General features: G+C 40.7%; 1 protein-coding gene across 2 annotated transcripts in view; it reads right to left on the reverse strand.

Annotated features, from left to right (window-relative positions):
- Positions 1 to 27580, reverse strand: part of PDE4B (phosphodiesterase 4B) — a gene marked incomplete at its 5' end in the record, with an annotated part of 486456 nt that overhangs the window by 26191 nt on the left and 432685 nt on the right. For both annotated transcript variants that reach the window (XM_082833868.1, XM_082833869.1), the window contains one exon: positions 15434 to 15546. In XM_082833868.1, the coding sequence (XP_082689994.1) occupies positions 15434 to 15546 (113 nt within the window). The remainder of the gene's footprint in view (positions 1 to 15433; positions 15547 to 27580) is intronic.

Below are 27580 nucleotides of genomic sequence, written 5' to 3' on the forward strand. Positions count from 1 at the left end.
TGGGTGCATGAAACTACTTATAAAAGTAGTTTCAGAGTTAGATGCATAGGCTATACATGAAGTAGAAGGGGTTCTGACTACAGGATGGCCTTACCAGTGGGGTCTAACAGCACAAATAAGACTCTAACAGCAGACCCAACATCATAATAACATGACATAGGATCAGCTGAGTATACAACTGGGTCTGAAAATAAAATCCTATCTTGTAACTTAGACTGAGAAACTTGGCAAGTTGTTGAGTTTCTTGGAGACTAAGTTTTTCTATCTTTAAAATCGGAAGGTTAGAAACAATATATATACAGTGGTTGGTAAGGTGTCTGAGACTGTTGTAGAATTTGTACTTAAAACTGAGTTTTTCTCTGAATTTTCAAAGAATCTGAGCTCTTGGCACCTTTTTCACTTGGTTTGCATCTGGGTGGAGGTTTTGGTTGGCTCTTTAGCACCTAAACTCTTTTCTTTTCATTGTTGACAAGAAATTAACTACAGAATTTCCCTGATATGCTGCTGCAGGTGTGATGCAGTGCTATGTCATATAGATTACGTGACACATGAGTTACTCATAGAAGTTCTGGCTCGCTGGTTGACATTTAGACTATTCATCAGTCTAAGGAGTGTAAACCAGAATTGCCAGAAAGATAGATGAAACCTGTCAGATAAAGCGTAACTCAAAATGGCCTTGTGTTAAAGCCATACCTTTAAAAAGTTTATTTTGGAGATGTCGAGCTGTTTCAAATCTAGCCTTTCATGATTTCATGACTTAGCCAATTTCCTCAAATTTAGAGACTTCAGAACTCTTTATGTATTAACCAGAAGCCATGAATGGCCACAGATTACCTGACATAAGGACAACTGTACCAAGTATGCATTTTACTCAGATTTCCACAGTTCAGGTCAATCCAGCAGCATATCTGAATTAATTGAATATGTGGCCAAGGTGGGGATGAGAGGAGTACCAGCAATATGTCAGGAATGAAAAATACAACCAAACAATGGCATAATGACTAAGCTCCTATGCCCCAGACACAACAGATACGGCAAATGGCTGAGTTTTAGACACAACATGTATTCATAGATATGCTCCCAGCTGAGTGTGCAGTGGCTATTGTCAGTCTCTGTAGAGCTTAGATTCTTGTCCACAGGATGCAGACTCTTCAAGAGAAAGGTAAGCTGAATACCCCGATGTTGAACCAAACAACAACAAAAATGTGCTTCATATTTCTGCTCACGAGGAAAGAACATTTGTCCCCAAGACTTTGTTCTGTGTTATCTGATTGCATTTGGGGAAGGCTCTGGTGCAAGCTTTTGCTGCTTCTGAGGGTACTTTGAAGAGCCACTGTGAACCAGATGGGAATTTCTCATCAAAGCAAACAATTAGAAAAACTAGAATTGGTCATGGGAAGCACCTATGTGTAGCACGGTACAGTGCAACAGGAAACAGGATTCTTGGGTTCTAATAGATTTGCCACTAACAATATAGTTGGTCCTCAACAAACTAAGTTTCCGAGCCATCATGCACATGATCCAACAAATATTTATTTGAATGCCTAGAGAGCTATTCTAAATGCCAGAACTACAATAATGAACAAGGTAGACACAATTCATGTCACCGGTAACCTTACAGTCAAAGGGAGGAGATTAGTAAAAACCAAGTTCTACAACAAAAACAACAAAAAACGTCCAAAATCATAAATTGTGACAGCAAATTGTAAAACAAATAAGCTACTGACTTAGGATAATTAGAGATGACCTCTCCAAAGAGAAAACATCTAAGCTGAGGTCTGAAAAATAAGAAGGTCAAGCTCTAGCTTTAAAATTCTATGATTATATGTTTTGTTGGCAAGGCATAGAAGAATATAATAAATTACCCTGTGGATTTCCTCTTAATTATTATTATTATTATTTTTCAAACTTTTATTGGTGTGCAAAATATACACAAAATAGTGTACAAAATGACCATACTTGTTTAAAAAGTACTCAGGTAGGAAAGGAGAATATTACCAGCAAAAAAGTCCATTTTGCTCTCTTCCAATCATTAACCACCACATTTCAAAGGTAACATCCTGATAAAAAATATTAGTTTTTCCTGCTGTTGTTCTTTTATAAAAACGTAAACATACATCATACTAATCTTTTGGTTTCCCTTTTAATTACTATTTTTAAGTCATTTGACTTTGAAGTAAAGAGAACAGATTTGATTCTAAGCATCATGATTTAGTGGCTGAGGGTCTTGGACACAGCTTGTAGCTTGGTTTCACATTGAATATGGAGATATACTAATACGTTCCTCTTGGTGAGCATCAGATGAGATAACATAGGTGGGAGTGCTGTGTATGGAGCAAAGGACTCTTCAGATAGGTTTCCTCACCATGCTATCTTGGATCTGGCAACACAAAAATAACAAACAGCTATACACTTAAAGACAGTGGCCCTTTACGTAATGCTCTATCTTGGTACCGCAGGAAGCTTTGAGAGCAAATAAGCTGTAAGTGAAGAAATGGGCCTTAAAAATCTCTACACTGCCCCATAATTAATGTTCCCTTGGGCAAAACCAGAGTCCTTGGGAAAGTGCAGTCCTGGCTCATGTAGTTAGATTTGAAAAGTGTTCAAAGAAGAAAAATCTCTCCTGAATTATTTCTTACCAGTATCTCCTCCTTCTTCATTACCTTTACCAAAAAGCTCATTTTTCACTCATTTTAACTCAATATATTTATTTTACTTTAAAAAAAAGAGAATCCAGTCTTGCCTAGGGGTTCATGTTTTTGTTTGTTTATTTTGGCAAAGTTCTCCTATTTTAGGATTTATCAAGGGCCCTGAAAAGCCTTTTTTTGAAAAGCAATCTATGACCTTTCAAAGTTAGAAATTTTACTGTTTTACTATGCAGCATTCAACAATGACCTTACCTTAATGCTTCAAACATACAAAAAAAGATTATTAGTAAAGGAGTATTTTTAATTAGCAAAATAAAGCAAAATGAACAAGCAGAATAAAATGAACGTACTGAAATTAAATTATACTGATTTTAAAGTGTTTAAAAAATAATACTGATAAATCTTGAGATATTATCAGGGATGCTCCCACGCAATTGGTAAGACAGATGCAGATCAATGTGGTGCAACTAGATCTTAAGTGTGTTAAAATACAGCAGGGAAAAATTCAGTGGCAGCTCATCCTGTCAAGAACACAAGTAATGTACTAGCCCTGGCCAAGAAAAACATACCCATTGCATCAATAAACGCAGATCTAGCTAAATCATTCTGACTCAATTACAGAATGGAGCCAGGAGCAGTGATCGCAATGGACAGGGACTGAGGCAGGGAGGGCACTGTGCCCTTTCATCTTGGTGGATGGGTAGCATTTGGTCAGTGAAACTGACCCTTCTGGGCTATCTACAGCAGGAGTTGGAGTCCATCTCATTAGTGACCCATCAGAAAGTCTCTAGTCTTCTCACAGGCAAATGGGTGTGCAAAAGGATACTGGAAATGCACATTACCCCTGGATAGTCTAAACATATTCCATGAATTTAAAGTTTTTGAAAATGCAAAAAAATGTTTCCATCTTTAAACAGTGCTGTGCCCACCAGTGAGGTCATTACCTGTCCTAGCATTGGTCAAAACCAGGATAAGCTATCAAAACTCTCAATGCCAATAAATGTCCTAAATGACCAAAACAAGTAGAACTGCAGAGAGCTTTTCCAAATAAAACAAAACCAAAATCAATTACCACCAACTGACAAAAGCCTTCATCTGCTTTTCACTTTCCTTCTGACAGACAGAAGTAGAGCTATGCCTCCTTGATAATTTTTAGCCCGACTACCACTATAAGCAAATGTGGAGCCTCAAAAATGTAAAGCAGAATTTCAGGACTCAAGAGCTTGCAAACTGGAGCAGACATAAATAAAACCCCAGATAATGAAAATGTCAGCTATGCTATTAACCAATGAGATAGCTAAGAGGATGGTCTATGAAAATTTGATCCAAGTCAGGGTAGCTAAGGCAGGGTTTCAAAAAAAGAAAGCCAAGAAGTCTAGCAGACCAGGAGTAGGTTCATAGTACAGGGCCTGATGATGTATTGGAGCCAAAGGGAGGTTTTCTAGGCAACAGGATACCAAGAGAGGGGTAGAGCCAACATTTCTTCATTCTCAGGTTATAATAAAACTCTTCCTTGTTTTCAATAGATCTTCTGATATCGAGGGTAGAGAGGAAGTTGGAAGTCCACTGCTGGGAACAACCAGAGCTACTAAAATTTTAGTCTATTTTTTTCAACTCTGTCAGTTCTTTTCCTATACTCAGCTGATTATCCTGGTTATTAAATAATCTCCTCTCCCTGCTTTCGCCCCCAGCAGTGAAATCTCCTTTTACATATTTTAACTTTTAAATTCAAGTCTTCTGTATCTTATAATGGCTAAAAAACTAAGTTTTCTTATCCATCCAGGAGTTGAAAATTTTCTTTTCATTTCCTACATTATATGCTAAGAAAATTTCTAACTTTGTCCTACTTGATAAAATAAGTAATGATTAGCAATGGGTAAATATCAAAAGAGCTAAAGTTAGACTATCAAGGATATTTTGGCATGGAATGATTTCCCTTAATAAACATTATCCACTAGTCCCTTTTTATTGGTGGAGGATATGTTCCACCCCCAGTGGATGCATGAAACTGAAGATAGTACTGCACTCTATATATATACAATGTTTTTTCCTATACATTCATACCTATGATAAAGTTTAATTTACAAATTAGGCACAGCAAGGGATTAACAACAATAAATACTAAAATAAAACAATTATAACAATATACTGTAATAAAAGTTACGGGAATGTGGCCTCTCTCTCGAAATATCTTATTGTACAAATTTAATGCTTTTTCCGTATCAATTAAGTACTTATCACACAGTGTGGCCATGACTTTTGCAGCTTGAGGAGCAAAACTGGCACAAATTTATTTTTTCTTTTTCACAATTTCACCAATAGAAGATTTATTCTTACCATAGATCTTAGCAACCTCAACATGTGATTTTTTTCTTTCCTTATTGAGAACTTTTACCTTTTCACTTAAAGGAAGCACTTTATAACTTCTCTTTGGCATATCTGAATGGCCAGCAGCACTACTCTAGTGCTTTGGGGCCATTATTATGTAAAATGTAAAGTAAGGGTCACTTGAACACAAGCACTGAGATACCAGGACAGTTGATTTGATAACCCCACTGGCTACTAAGTGACTATTGGGCAGGATATGCTGGACAAAGGGGTGAATCACGTGCCTCCGGGTGGGTGAAGTGGGACGGTGTGTGATTTCATCACACTAATCAGAACAGCGCGCAATTTAAAACTTAGAAATTGTTTACTTCTGGAATTTTCCATTAAATATTTTTGGACTGCAGTTGACCACGGGTTACTGAAATGGTGGAAAGCAAAACCACAGATAAGGGGGAGGGACTACTATAAACGAGATAATCAGTTCTTCCCGAGTCATTTTCCCTTTATTTTTTCCTGCATCTGCTCATTTTAAGTAGTTAGCTTAATAGTTCAGAGTTTGTAAATGTTTTATGGCAAGATATTCGCAACATGTGCTTAACTCAGACATCTGAGTTAAACATCAAAACTCATCTTGAGCTACCTAAACACATCAAAATGTATCTCTATCTACTGTAAATGAGGTTTATTTGATTTAAAACGTTGACAAGGCATTAATTACATCAATATTGTTTCTAAATGTGTAGCTGCCAACACTGTTGAACCCAACTCCACCAAGATGTTGATGACACAACTCAAGAATCCAGAAATCTTATTTGAGTTGGGAGAGCTTTGCATAATTTGGGCCACTGGGCAGAAACATTCTGGGGTACAGGGGTAGGGTCAACCTGAGATCACTGTCTTCGTTTCTACTTCCTAAGCCAACAGCTCTGCTAAGTAGCAGAGAGAATTGGAACGTTGACTATTTTTCCACCAGTTGGTAAAACTCTCCAATTTATCACCTTCAGTTTCAGAGAGAGGAAAGGAAGAAATAGAAATAAACTGAAGGAGTTTTACTAATCACAGCGTTTTTACTACTTAAACTTTGGCATTGGGATCAGTGGGAAAGCAAATAAGTATCAAAGCCTTAAAAATGTTGCCTTTTAATCCATTAATTCCATTTATGGGAATCTAACCTAAGAAAAGAATGAAGAAATAGGCTATTATGTTAACTGAAAAAGTTGGAAATAAATTATCTGTAGGGTAGCATTTCAATTATGTGAGGATGAAAATGTTAATCCTGGTTGCCTTAATGAGGTTTTTATCTGATGATATATGTATGCATATATATGTCTTATATTAATATGTATTAATTCAGATATATTAATATGTATAGTTATTCAGAAATTGAAACAGCGAAAAGCAAAGAGAAGAAAAACAAAACAACCAATGCCAGGGACATTTAAAGTAACTTGCTCCAACTATTTCCTGCTAGATTTTGATCACACAATTTTCAGGAATACTAAATTAGTTCTCTTTACTTGAAATGATTAAGACATGTAGAGCTTTTATTCATGAAGAGTAATGAGAAGGTTAAGAATCATTGCAAGCTAAAGAGGGAATGTCCCACGTCTTTCTTAAGCTTAATCAGCTTTTTGCTGAAGATGAAGAGCAAGCTGGATTTTAGTACCTTCATCTTCCACTAATTAACCTGATGACTCTGGAGAAGTCATGTCATAATAAAATTACTTTTCATTTAGATTTCTTTTTATATTTTACAAAGATCTGTGGAACATATTAGATATTTAACCCTCAGTTTTTATAATCCTCATCTATAAAATGAAGTCTTAAAATAGGTAACACCTATGGCTCCATTATGGCCTCAAAGTTCGGGAATTTTGTCTAATGCAACCGCATAAGACTATAGCTAGAAAGAATACATTCAGGTCTCTTTTGGTTAGGCTTACCAACTTTTACCATCCATACTGACCAAAGACATTAGATAGTTGCCAGATTATCACTCCACTTTGCCCCATTTGATTAGCTTTAGCACACAGCCTATGTGGTTGAGCTGGACAGATATTTTTATTTAATGATAACACCTCTTCTTACTGTTTTCTTTCCAAAATAACCATTTTAAATTTTCAGATATAAAATGCCAAGACCTCTTGTCTTAAATGCAAATTTTTTTTTTTTTTTTTTGCAGTACACGGGCATCTCACTGCTGTGGCCTCTCCCGTTGTGGAGCACAGGCTCTGGACACGCAGGCTCAGCGGCCATGGCTCACGGGGCCCAGCCGCTCTGTGGCATGTGGGATCTTCCCGGACCGGGGCATGAACCCGTGTCCCCTGCATCAGCAGGCAGACTCCCAACCACTGCGCCACCAGGGAAGCCCTTAAATGCAAATTTTTTAAACTGGATAAGTCACTTTTACCTTCTGGTATCTGTACTCAAATTTCATTTTTATAATTTGTTGAGGGTTATAACATTACGCACTATGTTGTTACCAAAGAATAAAGGGAACTGGGCCATTTAGAGTTTTAAAATGACTATCTTTAAGATGACCATATTCTGAATAGCTAAAAAAAGAAAAAAGAGATGAAATTGAGCCATGAAGATGAATTTTCTTTTCAATAAGTTCACTAAACTTCAATCTCTGAAGGTTTTTAAATGGCAAGTAATTAGCTGAAGAAACATGTGACTCATGAGCAGAATTGCATGATTTATAGCTTTTAAACTCTACTCCATAAAGAGAAAAACGTATCAGGCACTTTTTAAAGAGAAAAAGATTATCAGTGACTTCCCACAACAGAAACAAAAGAAACAGGAGTTTTACTGTCTTCTTCATTTCTAAATAACTTAACAGTCCTTTCTTTGTGGAAACACTTGGCTACTTTAAAGTAAATCAAACAAAGGAAGTTACAGTAAAATATCCAAGAGACTAAACAGTTTGGCACCAGTTGAGGGAAACATCACGTACAACTGGGCAAGACAGAGAGGGGTTGGCAGATCCCTGAAAAATGCTAAAGTGGAGGGATGTGCAGAGATGCACGGTGACAACTGGCACAGAGCCTTCTAGAGTGTGAAATCTATTGACCGTGGCACAAGTTTGCCCTGGTATCTTCTGGTTTGGTAAGTCCTGGCTTCCAGAGCTGAGCTATCTCTACTTGCTGAGCACACGTTTACTTAGAAGTAAGATGTGCTGGAAGAATAGCACAAGAACAAGCTCCACCCTTGGCCTTTTCTTTCATAGATAACAATGGCATGGATCTGGGGAGGCTTCTAGACCAGGGCATACTCTAAAAGAAAAAAAACGATGAGAAAGAAGTATAAAAAGATGTAAAACAAACCTTTATTCCATTGACATAGTGTAATTCTATTTTTCAAAACTAGTGTTCTAGATTTATACTTGTACTCTAAACATAATTACCTGATTTTTTTAATGTGGAGAGAAAGGCTCCCATTAAAATGACTTATTTATTCTATTTTGAGAATATCAGCTCTTATCAGCTAGCCAGAGGTGCACCAATCAATGGTAATGTTCCTTCACTTCACTCCTTGTTTTTTAGAGATTTGTTCACTTGGGTACTTTCAAGTGAGTTAAGTGGGCTAAATGGATTAGAATTCAGTGGAGAAAATGGTTCTGTAAATACCAATGCAAAAGTATTTCAATTAAGTAAAACAGATTACCGATCAAATTTACTACAAAGCACTAAACAAATTTCAAAATCTTCGATTTAGGTTTTGATAAGAATAGAACGTGGAATACTGATTTACACTCAATAATACAACTCTAATTTGTCAGAAGGAGTAACTGAAATAATGCTGGATAAAGAATAAACAACTTAATTTTCTATTTCATCTCTGCATGAAGACAAATCTAAGGGAGACAGTCTCCATGTTACTTCTAGGAAATTTCCCTATATTGATTACTGCTACAGAAACATCGCTATTCTGTTTTATGGTCATATTGCATGCATTGGAAAGGACATAGTATATGATGAAGTTGCCCCAATTATTTTAATCGTAATAAAATGAAAAAAATTACAGGAATAGCCTCTGTTTTCTTTTTATTTCGGGGGTTGGGGGAGGGGGGATAGGTAAAAGGGAAATTAGAGGGTAGGCTAAAGTCCTTTAAACAAAACTTACTATCTTATCTTAGGTCATGTTAGAGAAGACTTTGGGGAAAAAAATAGACCTTGAATTTAGCAAACTGATACAGTGGATTAGTTTAATATCATTATTTACAGTTTTATGGATGCTTTAGAACCATTTTCTATAACTATGGTTATTCTTCCCCCTCTTCTATGTTAATGGACACTGCTTCCCAGCCACAAAGACAGAGCTGGAGGTTATTAATGGCCAATTTGGAGGCCCAGAATATGGTAATTGCAGATTAGGATTCTGAACCAGACCTACCCATCAGTGATAGCCAGAGTTAGAAGAATAAGACCTCCCAGAAACCACAACAAAATTCCCTTATAAGAATGATTAACTATCTCTTTATTTCTATATTTATCTGTCCCATTGGGGTCATTGGTGGTGAGTCAGATGGCCCTGGGTATGAATCCTGGCTCTCATCTTTACCTTAGGCAATTTATTTCAACTCTCTAAGCCACACTCTACTCATCTGTAAAATGGGGATAATAACAGTACCTATCCAAAGAGTTGCTGTGAGTATTAATGACAGAATGTAGATCAGGAGCTTAGCACAATATCTGCACACAAAGTATACACCTGCAAAAATAGATTGGTTGTTCACTATTATTATTCTATTGATAAATACAAGAGCTGAAGTAGACCATGGAGACAGTCCTCTCCAACAATTTTTTTTTGTAGTTAAGAAAATGCAAAGATTCAAAATGATTTAACTGTTTAAGATAAAACACCTCAATAAAGGCAGAGCTAGAACTCAAACTCATGGCTTATTCCCAGGCTCTTTCCACTTTGCTGTCTCTAGTACCATACATATCTGAGCAGTAGAGAAAGAAAAATTGGACCAAAACACTCTATGAGTCCCCCTCTTGGCCATCAGAACTGATTTTTATTCTATTCTGCCCTCTAATCCGAGGTCTCCTCCAACATTTGTGGAGCCACATATCATAAGTCTAATTGTATAAGGATATAAATTGAGCTACCTCCAATACTCCTACTTTGACAGACATCCCTTCCTATGGAAGGCCAGACTGAATTTAGAAAACTTGAACACCTTGGATATGGTAGTGCAGGGGGATCTAGTTCATGGACCACGCCCTGCCCCATTCTTTCCCCATGTCCTAGCACCACCAGGGACCTTGAATGTAGGTCCCATAAGTACACCCTCTGCTTAGACAGCCTGCATGTCCAAGCTTCTCCCACACTACTGTCTCAAGCCAGATTGCTGCCTCTTGGCTACTCCTTGGGCTTAAAGGTATGCTTTCCTGTAGCACACCCAGGTAAGAGGCCTGCATAGGCCCTGGAAGTGAGTTCAAAGCCATTTGAGCAGACAATGTGAGGGTAGATGCAGTATGGAAGGGGGAGCACAGGTGCTCCCTCGACCCAGCAGCCTCCCCAGGTCCTGGAGCAGAGTACAGCTGGGTACAGACTAGGCTAGGCTCTCTATAAGCACAGTGCCCAGGAAGAGGGGTACTCCTGCCCCATGGGGGGCACTGCTCTAATCATGTCATTCAATTTTGTGCCAAAGTGGAATTAATCCCTTTCAATAATTGGTTACCTGTCTATCATCTTCCCAACAGAGTTCTAAGATGAATCCATTGATCAATAAGATCTATTTCCTTTCAGTTCTGCTGGATCCAACATTTCCCATCCTTACAAATTATACGACTGGATAGAGAATGACTCACCAACTGTAAGGGAATCAACCTATCATGGTCACATTCCAGTGACATGCAGCTTGGGTCCCAGGTGGCTCCAGGCTGGTAGAATTCGATGACTTAATTCCCTCCCACCCAAGAGCATAGGCAAGTAGTTGGCTTCACGTTTGGTACTCTAGTACGGCTACACCTGAAGAATCGGAAAAATAAACCTGTAGAGCTGAGAGGACTCATTTCCCCTGTCATGGTATCTGTAGCGGACTTTCTGATGCCCTTTAGAGAAAAAGGTCCGTCTGTCTCCCGTTCCCATCTTATAGACTTCCTTAGCAAACATTTACTGAAATGCTGGGTCCTGGTGCTCCATTCTCAGGAGAGTACTGATATTATTCGGGACTGCTCTTTTCAACAACAGAACATCCATTTTCATTGATAAGGCCCAAACCTTTGTACTACACATAAAATAGCCCCAGGGCATAGCTAGTTGAGAAAGAAAAGTGTAGTGGGGGACTTGTGGGGGAAAGTTAGGTCAGTGACCAGCTGCTTGAAGATAGCTCCTTAGTGGGTATTACATCTTTTTTTTTTTTTTTTCCTGCGGTACACGGGCCTCTCACTGCTGTGGCCTCTCCCGTTGCGGAGCGCAGGCTCCGGACACGCAGGCTCAGCGGCCATGGCTCACGGGCCCAGCCGCTCCGCGGCATGTGGGATCCTCCTGGACCGGGGCACGAACCTGTGTCCCCTGCATCGGCAGGCGGACTCTCAACCACTTTGCCGCCAAGGAAGCCCCTGTGTATTACATCTTTTGAAAGACATTCAACATGCCGGGTACGAATAACCCCTTTGACATTTTTCACCTGAAAATTTTAGGCCAGAGACACTGTTTCTCAGTCAAAGCTCCCTCTTTCCCCTCAGTCACAACGCCACCTCACTGGGATTGTTCTGTGTCGGTCCTTCCTCAGCCACTGTTGTTGCAACTCTGTACTTTTCAGCCTGCGTCTGTCAGGAAGGAGACAGGAAATTCTAGTCACCCTCACAGCAGCTGCGCCATTCCTCCTCTCCTCCTCCAATGACGTCGGTTGGCTTTGGTGACACGAGGTCAGGAACTGAGCTACAGTGAAGGTCAGGAAGATAGGTCAGTGTTTATGCCGCTGTTGGGCTGGGGACCCTGCTGAGGCTATTTGCTTTCTTCCTTTCTATACTGTTTCTCTTTCCGTTCCTCTTTTTATAATGCGCAGCCAAAGCATCCTGTTTTCAAAACATCTGACTGTTTTGCCACTGAGGAACTCATGCTCTGATGCATTTCGCTGAAGCGTAAGACAATTCTTCTAATTCAGGAGGTGATAAAAGTTGAAACAAAAAATTAATGAACAAATCTAAGAAGGCAATCTGTGGTTAAAGAAAACAGCTCTCACGCGTCTAGCTGCTGGCAGAAGGTTCACTAGATATCCTTTTCATCTTGAAAGACAATTTAATATATTCCATCTTGTTGTAATTCTTGGGGGGAAATAATCTACGATACTGACCCACCTGGCTGCATCTTTCCCTGTAATTCTGGAATTCCATTTGGCCTGTGGCCAGCATTAAGGAACGAGGGAAATTTGAGCCAAGGGAAAAACTATGTTTCTGTAAGTCACAGAAACAGTTCCTCATCTTACTCTCTGGGCTCTGAAGCACACTAGGGATGGTTGCAATCTTTGAGTCACGGTTTTCTTCAAAAGGGTTAAGAAAATGCAACAAACAAATCCATCCCTACCCAGATGAAGTAAATATAAAGACTACTTGTTTTCCTCTACTAGACGCAGTTGACGTTCTACCATTTGCATGTAGACTGGCATACATGTAATCTCCAAACCCCTAAGCAAAACACAGGCACTCCCATCACCACTCTCATGCAAGTTCAGAGGCTGCAAACAAAACTCAGCAGTCACTTAGCTGATCAGAACTAGAGACAGATGGTTTTATGCAAAGATGTAGCAGATGTTATTAATAAGTTATCACTTATTGAACTTTTGCTTCACATCAGGGGCCTTGCTGAGTGCTTTAGATGCATTATCTCAATCTTCACAGCAACCCCAGTAAGGTAGGGACCACGTTCATCCCTGTTTTACATATGAGAAAGTTGAGTCTTAGAGCAGTTAAGTAAGTTGGCCTAGGTCAAGTAGCTAGTAAATGATAGAAACAGGATCTGAACCATGATCTTTGGACTCCAAAGCCCATGCTTTTCACAAACTTCCTGTATAGAACATCTTCACACTTACTTCCAAGTCTGTAACTCAGAGATTTGCCACAGCTCCTGTGTTCAGTGAGAGTAAGCAGAAGATGATCAAAAAAGACTACACAGTAATGATGATGATGACGAAGATGATATTTTTAAACAGTAGCTCAGATGGAACACTCAAATAACTTTGAGAATATTTAAAATTAAATGTGAATTTTAGTTTTACCACAGGTAATTCAGTTCCCCCTAAACTGGTATAGATCAATTTCTTTTTGGTGGCGACAATAATATTCACATTATATTATATTATATGTGCCATGGATTAACCCTGAGATGATTATCAGTATAATCAAGACTTTGAGATTGGGGGTAGGTAAAGAGAGAGCTAAGTAAAGAGAGACAGATCTTTTTAAAAATTGAAACTGACTTCAGCTGTCATCTGGACATTATTCATCCACTGGGTAATTGCTTTGCCCTACAACCTCTCCACTGTAGCTCTAGAAATAGGTGAAGCTGCATGCCTTCTACTTAAGCTAACTGTGTCAGCATTAAGGTTTAGCCCTTTCTTTAGGGTTAGCTCCATTCAACTTTCATTGCTTCCTGCACAGGACACCATAAAGGAGGAGCGGAAGCCTGAATTCTCACTAGGTCCTACACAGTCCCTGGTGTCAGAGCCTCAGTAACTATACACTGAATATGAGATCATTTGTAATAAATTTGCAAGATAGACAATGTCTAATTTCAGCACTCCAGACACAAACCTGGTTAGAATCTACAAGGCATCAACAGTCGAAACGAAAACTAATGGCAATTTGCAGTTTCTCAATGAGTAATCTTTTTCTCCAGAGGGAGAAAGTTGCCCACTTTATCTTAGTGACTCCAGAAGAAAGTTCAGGGTGTCCTTTATGGTGAAACCTGCTAAAAAACTACCCCTAAATACCAGATCTCCATCTTGCATGCGTATCAATGATCACAAAATGCAAAGAACAGAGTATCTGTGAATGTTTCACAGGAGGCTAAAGCCTGTGTGAAAATCCTCCTACATGAACTCCAGTGTGGTTTGGAGAAGTTATGCAGTTACGCCCTCCTCATGGGGAAGCAGCTGGTTGAGATTTACAACAGCCTGGAAAAACCCAGAATTTAGCTTAAATTGAGAACTTCAGAGAAAAGTCAGTAAATAGTTAAAACTCAAACCTTTTTTTTTCCCAAGTTGAATCTGAACTAAAATTTGAGAGAGGCTTACTTTTTTTGCCCTTTCATTAACCTATAAACAAGAGTAAGAAAAGTCCACTCTCTATACCACCCCCTCTTACCCCGCCAACCTTCAGGACATGATGCTTCCTCTACTCAGATCCTCTGAGCAGGAGCCAGTAAGTCTCGAAGGGAAGGTGATACTTTTAACCCCAGGAAAAAGGGAGGAGGGACACACATGTGGGGCTGGAAAGGGCATGTTGGCAGGTGTGGAGCAAAATCTCTTCCCAGCCCCAGAACCTTAAGACAATAAGATAATGCCTCAGGCTAGGATGATTGGGGATTTTGAAATGTGTATTTATGAGGGTGCAGTGTTAAGGCTTTCAATTAAAATAATACATACACAGACACATATATGTGTGCATATAGATAGATAGATGATAGATAGATAGATATAAAATCAACAGTCTCCAAGAGAAAAATACAAACAAAAAGCAACAACTCTCACTACATAAATTAGCACTCTAAATCCAGGTGTTACTTAAACAAATGATATAATGGTAGATAATTAAAGCTCTTCAACACTAAGTTTTGCCTGGGCATGGTACATAAAACCATTTCTTTGCAGTACGGGTGGAACTTCATTTCATGATTCCACTTTGTAAAGCAGCAAACTTTAAAAAAATAACTTTCTTTTTTGGAGACAAAGTATATTGTTTCTTTTTTTAATCTTAGGTTATATCAGCATCACAAAAGAAATGTTGGAGAATATCAGAACATCCTTCTGAGGAGAATTTCAGAATTTATGAAACTTCAGGGCAAACCATTCTCACCATCGATATACAGAAATCACATTAGTTTCTTGTTCAGACACACATATATAACACCTGACTGCAACGCAACATTTTACCCTATGGATTCATTCAGATTTTATCTTCCTGATAACTGTTTACAAAAAAATAAAAACAGCATTTTCACTTGTATGGTGATTGGTACACTTCATAAACACCCCTCACCTTAAACACATTCCGCACAGCATCACTAAGAAAGAAGTTTAGGAATTAAAGCCTGCTGAGGATTTTAAACTTTTGCTGTAGCATCACGACGCAAGCAAAGTGGAGCACTTTGGAACAGAATCATCGGAGGCAGATCAACAAAGCTGACAGTGGCGTCCCCGTGCACCTCTGCTGCTGGCGCAGGCCAGGGCAGCCCGGAGCTCCCCGCGCGGTCACACTTTAATGAATAAAACGGTCATCTCTTACCTTGTTAGACGCCATCTCGCTGACAGAGCGGTAGGTCTGTATGGTCTCTAGCTGGTCTAAGCACCAGTCCAGTTCCTCCAGCGTTTCCATTGCTAATTTTTGATAAGATTCTTCTGCAAACAAACACACAGACATGTAGTTAGGCTGGAGCTGCTGCAGGCTGTCCATAGCCGAGTCACCGCTGCCGCCGCTGATCCCGGCGCTACTGAAGGTGGCCCCGTGCTCCTTCATTATTTGCACGCCGACTCCTTCCTTCCAGCTCTCTCCACCAGGAGAACAAATCCGGTGCTCTGCCCGGAATGGCTCGTGCCAAGTTTTCACCCCCCCCACCCCCCCCACCCCCGCCCCCAGGCTGGATGAGGTGTCTGCGATCTACCAAGAAACTTCCTTTGAGGAAGAAGGCGGGGAACCGGCTCTTAAAAGCTCATCTGCATACATGAGTCCTAAAACTCGAGGCAGAAGCAGTCAGTTTTCTCAGGCTCTCTCTGCCTTCGTCATCTTGGGGTTCTTTAGGGTGCGTGATGTCATTTCTGAGTGTTTGCAGTCTAGAGGAGAAATGAGGAAAGCATTTTCTCATTTGGCTTTTCTTCTAAATGAAACGTACAATCGAAAACTGGAGGGGGGAAACTGACAGTTACGTTGTTGGAAGGCTAAGCAGTCATTCATTCTGGGGAATGTGCAAATGTTGGAATAACTTTCAATTCAGCAAACACTGACCAGCACAAGTCTTCCTCTCTTGCGAGTCTCCCTTTTAAGTAGAGGCAAAATGAGGTCTCCCTGATAAGAGTGCAGTCTCAGAGAAACTGTCTGGAGTTTTACATGAACACATTTATTGGCTGGGGAGTCAGGCAGTTCTTGTTATACTAAACAAAGCTAAAACTTCTCTTCTGCAACTGCCAGGATCACAGGGAAATTCTGAACCAGACTTTCAGGTGGAGCCAGATGTGAACGCCGCAGATTTTCTGATTAACGCCGGGGCCTCGGATTTGTCACTGTAGGAATCCAGACTTTCTGTAAATATGTCTCAGTGGCCCATTCAAAACTTATTGCTTTTAAGATCATATTTTTGCTGGGTAATGAAACTCTTTTTAAGTGTTCACAATACGTCATTTCATACCCAAAAGTTCGTGAGTCTAAGCTAATACTTAAGGTTATTGACTTAAGAACCCTATGTTAATAAACACTGAAATTAATTTTATAAATGCTAGATGAACCAATGATGCTACAGACAGTTATAAAAGCCAGTCAGACTCTCCCGCATACATGACTGATTTTTGAAGGGAACACCATCCTTTAACTCTACCAAGCTTTCTGGAATGCAAGCACACAATAGGCACTAATAAAATTAAAAATCTCACATGAAATTCTATTATAAGGAAAAGACTCACACATTCCTGTCATATTTAGAATACATTTTTCATATGCTCATGCAGAAATCCTAGGGAGATTACATAGCTTTTTTATTATTATTTGAATACTTTTATGTGTGTGGCACTCACACTTGAAGCAGAAAAGGGAATAAACAGGAGAGAGATTCCAAGTGACAAGGAGCCACTTGGCACCGACGCACATTTCAAAGAATAGGTGTCTTGTTCATCCCCCACATATGCCTACCCTTCAGGATAAACAGGGGTTAAAATTCAACATCCTGTATGTCATACTTAAAAAGCCACAAAACCACTGAAGGTGACTTCCTCCATTTTTCTTTTCACACGCCTCAAAAATGTGCAGACAAGAATTGAAGTGTTTTTAGTGAAACTCATTTCAAGCCAGACTTGCACATACCTTCCCTCCTTTCTTCCTCAGTTTTGCCATGCTGCTTCAACAGGAAGAATCTCCTCACTGACTCTTTTGTGTGTCTGAAACACCCCCTTGCCTCTATGCCCTTCCAGAAGAGCGCTTCATCCAAGGAAGCTTTTCCTGAAGTGACAGAATCCTCCCCTTCTCCCTCCTGGCCTCTCATAAAAGAAAAGTCCAACCACTTCCCAGGTACTCATGCTTCACGACCCTGGCGTCTTCCATATCACAACCTGTGGTCCTCAAGATCAGACATTCACCCTGGTGGTGGGGAGTAAGTAACTTGCTTGGAGCATTTTGAACTGACTGCGGGATGATATATTACACTTCTCCTCCCGGAAGAGGAAAAAAGGGATCCGATCTCCACCCACAAAGAAAATATGGTAATTATAGCAGTGAAGCACTGAAGAAGGAAGAGAACTCGTCAATGATCTTCCAGTTAAGTACCATCGCCACAACTCATTCCTTGTCTATTACACAGAATGAACACACGCATGCTCCTAGAGTTGGGACAATAGTGAGCTGCCAGGGACTGGCCAGTGGATATGGCAGGAACTTATTTCACTGCCCTCTCTGATTCTGGTCAGCCACAATATTTCTTTAGGTAAAAAGTTAAAATTTGAAGTTAATGAAAACTTGTCCCTTCCCAGATTCTTAATCCATGGCCAAGGCTTTCTTTATGTGCCGTTTTAGAGCCTTCTTATCACAGTAACTGAGGCAGGAGGCACAGATGTCAGAGTGGGCTAAGGATGGGAGCATCAAACCCCAGCTACTTACTGGTACTGCCAAAGGAAAGGACCAGTGCAGCTCAGACTGGCCTCCACACTAGAACTTTGTAGCTCTAGCACAAGATCCGGTGCTTGGTACCTAGTAGATACTCAGTAAATACTCCGAGGGATGGAAACCACAGTGCCTGCCCAAGCAGCCTGAAAATATCGATACTTGGGTATCTAGAGGCTGAGGATACATCTGTAGCGCTGTGAAAAGAGCACCAGCTTTGGACTGAGGCTCGGGCATTTTGACTTTCTCTCTTACCACTTACTGTGTGATTCTGGACCTCCATTTCCCACATCTTAAAATAAGGAGAAGAAGATTCATCTCATAAAGTTATAAAGGGGTTAAATGAAACCAAGTATAGAAAGTATGGTAACCAGTTCTCAGTAGGTGATCAGCACACAGGAGTATAATTATTAACGGCAGTAAAAGTAACCCCCAAACCTGGTATGTGTGGGGGGAGGAATAGGAAGGGAGATAGAAGAACTGAATATTCAACAAGGGGTTTTACAGTCAGGATCAGTTCCATAATTTGCAGGGCCCAGTGCAAAATGAAATGCATAGTCCCTTTTCAAAAAGCAGGAAAAAGTGCTGTGAAAGGTCTTAAAATATAAGCTTTTTCCTTTCTTCTGAACTTGCTCTCCCTCGACCTGTCATGGTGGTATTGTATTTTTTTTTTTTTTTTTTGCGGTACGCGGGCCTCTCACTGCTGTGGCCTCTCCCGTTGCGGAGCACAGGCTCCGGACGCGCAGGCTCAGCGGCCATGGCTCACGGGCCCAGCCGCTCCGCGGCACGTGGGATCCTCCAGGACCAGGGCACGAACCCGTGTCCCCTGCATCGGCAGGCGGACTCTCAACCACTGCGCCCCCAAGGAAGCCCGGTATTGTATTTTTTAAATAAACTTCTAAAAAATAGTTCTAGATTTACAGAAAAGTTGCAGAGCTAACACAAAGAGTTTCCATATACCCCACATCCAAGTTTCCCAATAGCTAACATCTTAAAACGGCACATTTGTCACAATTAATGAATGGCATGGTGTGTTTTATTTACTCTTTAAAATTGTGTTACTTCAGGCAGAGGGATACCAGGAGGAGTGTGCAGACCCTTATAGGACCCCAGAGGCCCTGCAGCCTCTGACTTAGGGCACATGCACAGCTTACCAGTTGCTGGGGTGCCCGAACCTGCCAACTTCCAGACTGCGTGCTATGCCCCGGCCCAGGGCAGGCTCTGAGAAAGGCAGACATTTCCCTTCACCACGGTACCAATGCCCCAACCCCCAGCAGACAGGTGACCCCTAAAGGTGCTATAACTTCTGCACCAGGATGTGCTAGATACCTGGATCAGGGTGGACAAGAGGATCACCCCCACCAAGACATGGCCTCTGTCTACCATGGTACAGCCATGCCGGCCCAGGGCATTCCCCACCTGAGACTTTGCAAGGCACCCATGTCCAGCTCAGATCCTCTCTGCACCTGCACCCAGGCCCCCGCTGGGAGTGGACAGCAGCAGTGGTCATGGGGTTGGGGTAGAGACATGGATACTGGTTGAGCCCCGGGGTGCCAAGGATCAGGGAAACAGGTGGCTGAGAACACGTCCAGGGGAAGCAGGTAGGTGGCAGGAGATGAGACAGTACGTGAGCCAAGGCTTCAAGCCACGGAGTATATGCTCCATTTTCCCATCCGACTTTACTTACAAAACACAAAGATAATAATATTATGAGTTTCAAGACTAACTCTGCGGCCCTGGAGTGAGGGCCCCTGTGCAGTTGCACAGGTTACATGCCCATGAAGCTGGTTTTGTTCCTTTTCTTACAAAAATGACTCTGAGAAGGAACGATGCTTGGCACCCCAGAAGCAAGTCTCAAGGGGATAAGGGAAGGTATTGGGGCCATCTGTGGCCATGGGGTGACCCTACTTGTCAAGAATTTCCGGAGAAGAAGGAGCAGGGAGAACCTCCCTTCTATTCTCCCCTTCTTTTGTTCTTTCACTTCAACAAGAGCGACAAAGGAAGATTTACTTCCTTCTGTAGGTCTGGTAAGTATTGCATTGAATAATTATAATTATTCAATTATAATTAGTATCAGTCTGGTAATAATACGTGACATTCTTATAGCTCTTTTCTCAAAGGAGCGCCAAGCACACTACCCATTAATCCTTGCAACATCTCTGTGCCATAAACACTGAAGAGATATGATTATCTCTAATTCACCTTAAGGCACAAGCTAAATCAGAGGTTAAACAGAGCAAGATTCCGGGCAAGACCCTATCTCGGTCAATAAAATAGAGGATTCACCTCAGGGCTGAAAATGCATGCATTCCTGAAATTGCTGTATTTAAAGTGCCATCTTACCCTTGGGTCTTTTCTATTTAAAATTGTGTAACTGCTTTCCTAAACGTTGTCATTTCTTGAGTCTCCTCTTCCCTTTTCTGATCCACCTAACACAGCCATTAGCCCAATATTTACTGTGCAGTATTTACTCAGAAGACCTGGCTTGGTTCTGGTCCCGCCTCTTGTTTCTGAGAGTAACCTCAGGCAAGTTACTTAACTTTCCTGAGGCTACATTTCTTTATCTGAAAAATGAACATACGAAAAATACTTACTCTGTTCTCACAAGGAAGGTAGAATAGGAGAATACACACAAAACCAGACTCTAAACCTTTAAGTATAATGCACATTTTGCAAATATCACATTTATTATTACAGACAGGACATAGGTGCATTGTAGACATTGTAGACAACAAGAAAATTACAGAGAAGCAAACAATTTGAAATGATAAAAATGTCACATTTTACCAAGCAGAAATCACCATTGCTATCCCCCTTGTGCATATCCTTTCATGTATGCATGTATATAATCAAAACTAGACAACACTCGTAATTCCCTGGCGGTCCAGTGGTTAGGACTCCGTGTTTTCACTAACGAGGGTCTGGGTTTGATCCCTGGTTGGGGAACTAAGATCCCACAAGACGCCCCGCGCGGCCAGAAAAAAAGAGAAAAGAATAGACAACACTGTACAAACTGTTGAGTAACATTCTTTTTTTTTCAGTCAATGATCTCCCCTCTTCTGCTTTAATAATTTTCAGGCTCAGCTAATATTTAGCTCACATTTCAATATTCCCATTTTTTTCATGCAAATTCAGCAGAGTGTGTGTGTGTGTGTGTGTGTGTGTGTGTGTGTGTGTGTGTGTGTGTGTGTGTGTGTTTTAGCAGAAAGGTGTTGGGCAGGAGAGATGCTGAGAAAGGCAGGGCAACAGGAAAGGGCAATGGGAAACCTCAGCCTTGCCACAAATAGCGAGCTGCTCAGAGCTGGAAAGCATGGAAACAGATTTTAGCAGTGATGAAGCCAGTGGCCCAGCTGATAAGAGACCTCAGGTGCCCTAAAAGTTGGGCCCAAGCTCTGTGCAGGAAAGCATGATCTTATTACTGATCTCTGGGAAAAATCAGGATGGAGGCCCTTCGTGTACTTCTATCATTTGACTTTGAAGCCCTCACTATGAGGGTTTCTCAGTACAGATGAGAAAAACTGGGGCTCAGACAGGTCCTAAATCCCTATTATTAGCAAGTGAAAGCATCACAATATACCCCAAATATAAATTTTCTAAAAACTATAACTAAATGCAATTTTTTATTGAGATATGATTGACATACAAAAAAGCTGGGCATGTTTCATGTATACACCTTGATGAGTTTGAAGATAAGTATACACCTGTGAAACTGTCACCCTAAATAATCTCATAAACTTAGCCATTGCCTCTAAAAGTTTCCTCCCTCCCTCTGTGTGTGTGTGTGTGTGTGTGTGTGTGTGTGTGTGTGATAAGAACGTTGAAATAAAATCTACCTTAAATTTTTACATATATTATACAGTATGGTTAGCCATAGGTACCATGCTGTACAGCAGGTCTCTAGGACTTAGTCACCTTGGGGATCAGAAACTATGTACCTTTTGATCAACACCTACCCAATCCCCCTTCACCCAACCCCTGGTAACTACCATTCTACTCTCAGCTTCTAGGAGTTTGAGTATTTTAGGTTCCTAATATAAGGGATCATTCTAAATGCAATTTTAATACAGCTCTGTATATATCAGAGTTGTGTTTGTCAAGATTCCAAGACTTTCTACCCCAATACAGTGCATAGAAAGGAAATGTAAATAACCTTTTGTTATTTATTATTTATTCTTTTGTTTATCTGCCTCACATAATCAGACTCTTTTCATTAGAGAAGGTGGTACTATTTGCAAGATTGTATGGTGGTTAAATCAATCAGAACAACTGCCACAGGCAACAACAGGGAAGAATCTCATAAACGAAACCAGAGATTAAAAAGCACATAAAAATATGATGTAATTTATATAAAGTTCAAAAGAGGCAAAAATAAACCTATGATGTTAGAAGTCAAGAAAGTGGTTAACTTGGAGTGTTAGCAACCGGGCGAGAACTGGAGGGGGACTTCCATGGGGCCGACAATGATGTACTTCTTGGTCTGGGTACAGGTTACATGGGTCTGTTTATTTTATGAAAATTCACTGACTTCTACACTTGTGATTTGTGCACTTTTCTCTGTCTTCCTGATTTTCTGTGCATGCTTTCAACAGAGAGACCCACCTAGGGAAAGCCTAGTTTTTGTTATTTTTTTATTATTTATTTTTATTTATTTTATTTTTGGCTGTGTTGGGTCTGGGTTGCTGTGCACGGGCTTTCTCTATTTGCGGCAAGCGGGGGCTACTCTTTGTTGCGGTGCGTGGGCGTCTCATCGGGTGGCTTCTCTTGTTGCGGAGCACGGGCTCTAGGCGCTCAGGCTTCAGTAGCTGTGGCTTGCAGGCTCAGTAGTTGTGGCACCCGGGCTTAGTTGCTCCGCGGCATGTGGGATCTTCCCGGACCAGGGATTGAACCTGTGTCCCCCGAATTGGCAGGCAGATTCTTTTTTTAAAAAATTCTAATTATATCACTCTTTAATTAAGTTATTGATTTGTACATCATAATATAATGTATAATATGATAAAATTGTTGTTGATCACATCAGCTTCTCTCTCTTTTTTTAACATCTTTATTGGAGTATAATTGCTTTACAATGGTGTGTTAGTTTCTGCTGTATAAAAAAGTGAATCAGCTATACATATACATATATCCCCATATCTCCCTCCCTCTTGCATCTCGCTCCCACCCTCCCTATCCCACCCCTCTAGGTGGTCACAAAGCACCGAGCTGATCTCCCTGTGCTATGTGGCTGCTTCCCACTAGCTATCTATTTTACATTTGGTAGTGTATATATGTCAATGGCAGGCAGATTCTTAACCACTGCGCTACCAGGGAAGTCCCGAAACCCCAGTTTAAAAAAAAAAAAAAGGAGGAAAAGAAACAGGGATTCTAAAAACATCTTTCCTTTCCTTTCGTTGAACTGTAGCAATGGGTTTCAAAAGAGCTTGAGGGCTTCCCTGGTGGCCTAGTGGTTAAGAATCCACCTGCCAAAGCAGGGGACACGGGTTCCATCCCTGGTCTGGGAAGATCCCACATGCCACGGAGCAACTGAGCCCACGCACCACAACGAAGAGTAGCCCCTGCATGCATCAATGAAGACCTAACGCAGCCAAAAATAAAAATAAATAAAAGCAAAATAAAACAAAATAAGAAACTTACGGTTATCAAGGGGAAAGATGGGAGCAGGCAGAAATTAGCAGGTTGAGATTAACATACAAAAAAGGCAAACAAACAAATAGAGTTGAGTAAATCACACACAGCTGAAAAAGGATATTGGTTTTGACATTTCATAGACCAGGATGCTCCTACTAACTCAAAATTCAGTGCAACATATTGGTGTCTGGCCCAGCTGTTTACAGATCCTGACTCTGCCATTTGTTTATTAGCACTGTGACCTTAGACAGGGTAAGGAGCCTGATTGTGTCTCTGTGTCTTTACCTGTAAAACAGGAAGAGAGCACAAACTAGCTATGAGAATTAAGTGAAACAAGGCATGCCGAGGCTTCGATACACAGCTTAGTACCTGTCAGGAACTTCTTCCTGCACCCCACCCCATACAAGCCTCTCCCTGGTCCTGGCCACTTTCCTGAGGGTAGATAGCCGTATGTTTGGTGGCTGAGTTGGTAGAGTTGTGCTCTGGCCCTGGGCATTGGAGGTGGGGGGGGGGGTCACATATAAAGTGGCCACGAAATCCTACAGTGTGCCTCTGGCTGCATGACCTCAGATAGGGAACTGGCTCTTGGTTAGGTTAGAGTTTGTTGGGTTTCACTTCTAAAATATAGAACTTGCCTGATGTATCATTCTGCTTTTACCCAAAGCATATTGACGCACCAGATCAGTGGACCTTTAGACATGGAGAATTGTATAAGAAAGCCATTTGTTCATTCATTTATTCCACAAGATATACGTTGAGTGTCTACTACGTGCCAAGCCTGCTGATGCCAGGTGCTGGGACCACAGCAACGAAGAAGACTCGGTCCACTGAACTGAACGATTACATGGGAAACCCCTTTCCCATCTTCAAAATGGTCAGTCTGTGAAGATGGGTGCCTTATCGTCTTCCTCCCCTGCCTTTGCTCCCCATCCCAAGCTTATACTGTAACTTTGTGAAAATTAGAAAAATGTGCTCTCTCGGCAGACATAGCCCTTGGGCAGAAAGCTTGGGAAGTGACGCAAGGGTTGAATTTCAGCTCCCCTCACCACCTAGCTAAGTACCTTTGATCAGTACCCAAACTACACAATGACCTTTTGCAATGGCCCAGTGGCACATGGCACAGTCGGGGCAACCTAGCCTGAAGCTTCGCGTGGTCACAGCAAAACCTGCACTTTTAGCCTCAAAATAAAGTAAACTGTTGATGTTGAAAGGAAAGCATCCCAAGACCTTTCCTAGCTCTTAATTTGTGAATATCATCAAATAACTGAAATAACATTAAATAAACCTCCATAAAATAACAAAATTTTAATTTGGTAGACTAATTGTTATCTTTAAATGCAGTTTTTGTTTTTGTAGACACAATTTCTAAAGCAAGGGCTCCCTTGGGGAAACTATTAAAGCAGATCTTGATGGAGAAAATTAAAAAACAACTCTTCTGATTCTTGGAAGTAAGAAGTGTATATGAATTGGACTCTACATCCAGCTAATAACTAGCTTTTTCCACAAGCTTCTAGCCCTGTAGGTGTCCTCCCTAGATTCAGTGGGCCTTGAGGTTAGCAGGCTTATTCCTCTCCTTGGTTCCTCCTCAAAGTGCAATAAGTATTTGTTAAAATGTAAAATTGTTTCATACATATGGAAATCAGCCTCTCTTTATTTAAAGGAGTTAGGTTGGGGCTGTGAGCGTATTTATTTAGTGATCTTAGTTATGATGTTTTTTCCCTGACAGTTAGCAATAGCTTTTCTTTTCATTGTAAGTTATTAAGTCCAAAGGTATATATTTTCTTTTGATCACTCTTTGGTAAATGAAATGCACCTGTGTTAGAGTGCAACTTTTCCAGAAGGCTGTTGTTTTAACCTTGAGTAAAACATTCTTAGAACAAATCCCAGGAACTGGAGAACACTCATACACTCTGTAACACAGTTCTTCCAAAGGCCATCTGTAAGCCCCAAATGGCCTTTCTTCAGGCAGGACTTTGTTAATGTGTCTTTATAAATATGAGGAACTTTGCAATTGCACATGACAGGGATTTCACTCTGGGTGGATTCACGGAAGAAGAGGTTCACTGCCCTCAAGGGAAATAACAGTGAAAGTAGGTCATTTTGATGCTGATCTCCTTAGCAAACTCCTGTAAGACTACAAGTTAAAAAAAAACTCCAATCACAGCTAGCTTTGGTATATACAACTTGACAGTTTACCAAGCACTTTCACTTGTGGATCTAATTTTTTCCTTGAAAAATAAACCCCATGAGATAGAAATTATTATTATTATGACATACATTTTCCATTATGCATGTTAGAAATGTGAGGCCTAGAGATGTTTAATGATTTGCTCAGTCATCTGATGAGAGACAGAGAAAGAGAGAGAGAGAGAGATGAGAGATGAAGAGGAGGGAGGGAGAGAGGGGGAAGGGGAAGAGAGGGAGGAGGAAGAAGAACCAAAGTTCTCTGATTCTGAATTCCATGATCTTTTTTGCTAAGCCATGGGGCCTGTTATAAACAAATGGTCCAACTTTCTCTTTCTTTCACCCAGGCAAGATTGGACAAGGTGAAACTGTCTTTGATGTACCAGCCTCATAGCCCTATTCCCTTTCAGTGTCCTTACCCTTGCCAAACTCTGCTCTCCAGAAGGACTCTGACTTTGGCATTACTTACTAATGAGAGTCTGTACTCATTCAGTTAATAACATGTACCACAAATGTGAAAGGGTGCCCAAGGAACTTAACTGTCCCCCTGTGTTGGTGTTACAGGGCAATGCCACAAGAAAGCAATCAGACATGGAGGTCAGTCGGTGCCCAGTTATTTTTCTAATACATTAAATATATACAAGAAATATTTAAGAAGAATATAGAGTAGTGGTTAAAAGCTTGGTCTCTGGAACTACACTGTCTGGGTTCATATTCCATCGCCTAATCTTAGAGAAGTTACTTAACTTCTCTCTGCCTCAGTTTCCTCACCCATGTGATAAGAATAATAATGGTATCTACATAATGGGTTGTAGTCTTAATGAATAAATGTAAAATGCTTAAGACAGTCCATGGTATAATATAAGTGCCAGATAAATGTTGGCTATTGTTTGTTGAATATGAGACAACAAATATCTATTTAATGAGTGGATTTGTTTTTGAGTGCCTCTTATATTGTAGGCTCAGCATGAAACTCCAAGGGTATGATGGTAAATGCTATGGACATAGTTTTTGCTTACTTGAAGCCTATATTCTAGCAGGAAGAGACAAATAATTATACAAAAACTTATTTAATTACAATTGGAAAAGGAGCTGCTGCTAATTTTAGAGTGCCCTAAGAATTTATCACAGGGATCACAGAGGACTCAAAAGTCTAAGAAGTAGGATGTGATAAAAAGTTCAGGGAAGGCCTAACTTGGAAAGTTATGAGATTTGACGGAATAAGAATTAGGTGCAAAGAGGAAGGAAAGCATACCAGACAGGAAGAACATCAGGGTGCATTCCACGGACTAAGATCTGTCCATGTGTCAGGAACACACTGAGAGAAAAAGACTGGTGTGAGAAGTTCAGATCAGGCCCTACACAGCCATGGGAGGCCATGGAGAGGAGCTTGGAGTGGCCTAGCCAAATCTGCATTTAAAAAAGATCACACTCCCTGGTGGTCCAGTGGCTAAGACTCCGTGCTCCCAATGCAGGGGACCTGGGTTCTATCCCTGGTCAGGGAAATAGATCCCACATGCCAACTAAAGACCCCGCATGCCGCAACTAAAAATCCCGCATGCTGCAACAAAGATCACGCATGCTGCAACTAAGACCCAGGACAGCCAAATAAATGAATAGATAAATAAATATTAATAAATAAATAAAAATTTGAAAAAAAAAGATCACTCTCCATGCGATCTAGAGAATGAACTTGAAGGTGGGAATGGCCGCAAGGAGGCTAGCTAAATAGTATTAAAAAACTCAGGATACGGAGGAAGA

Source organism: Leucopleurus acutus (genome assembly GCF_964270905.1).
Source record: "Leucopleurus acutus genome assembly, chromosome: 2".
Classification (NCBI taxonomy): Eukaryota; Metazoa; Chordata; class Mammalia; order Artiodactyla; family Delphinidae; genus Leucopleurus; species Leucopleurus acutus.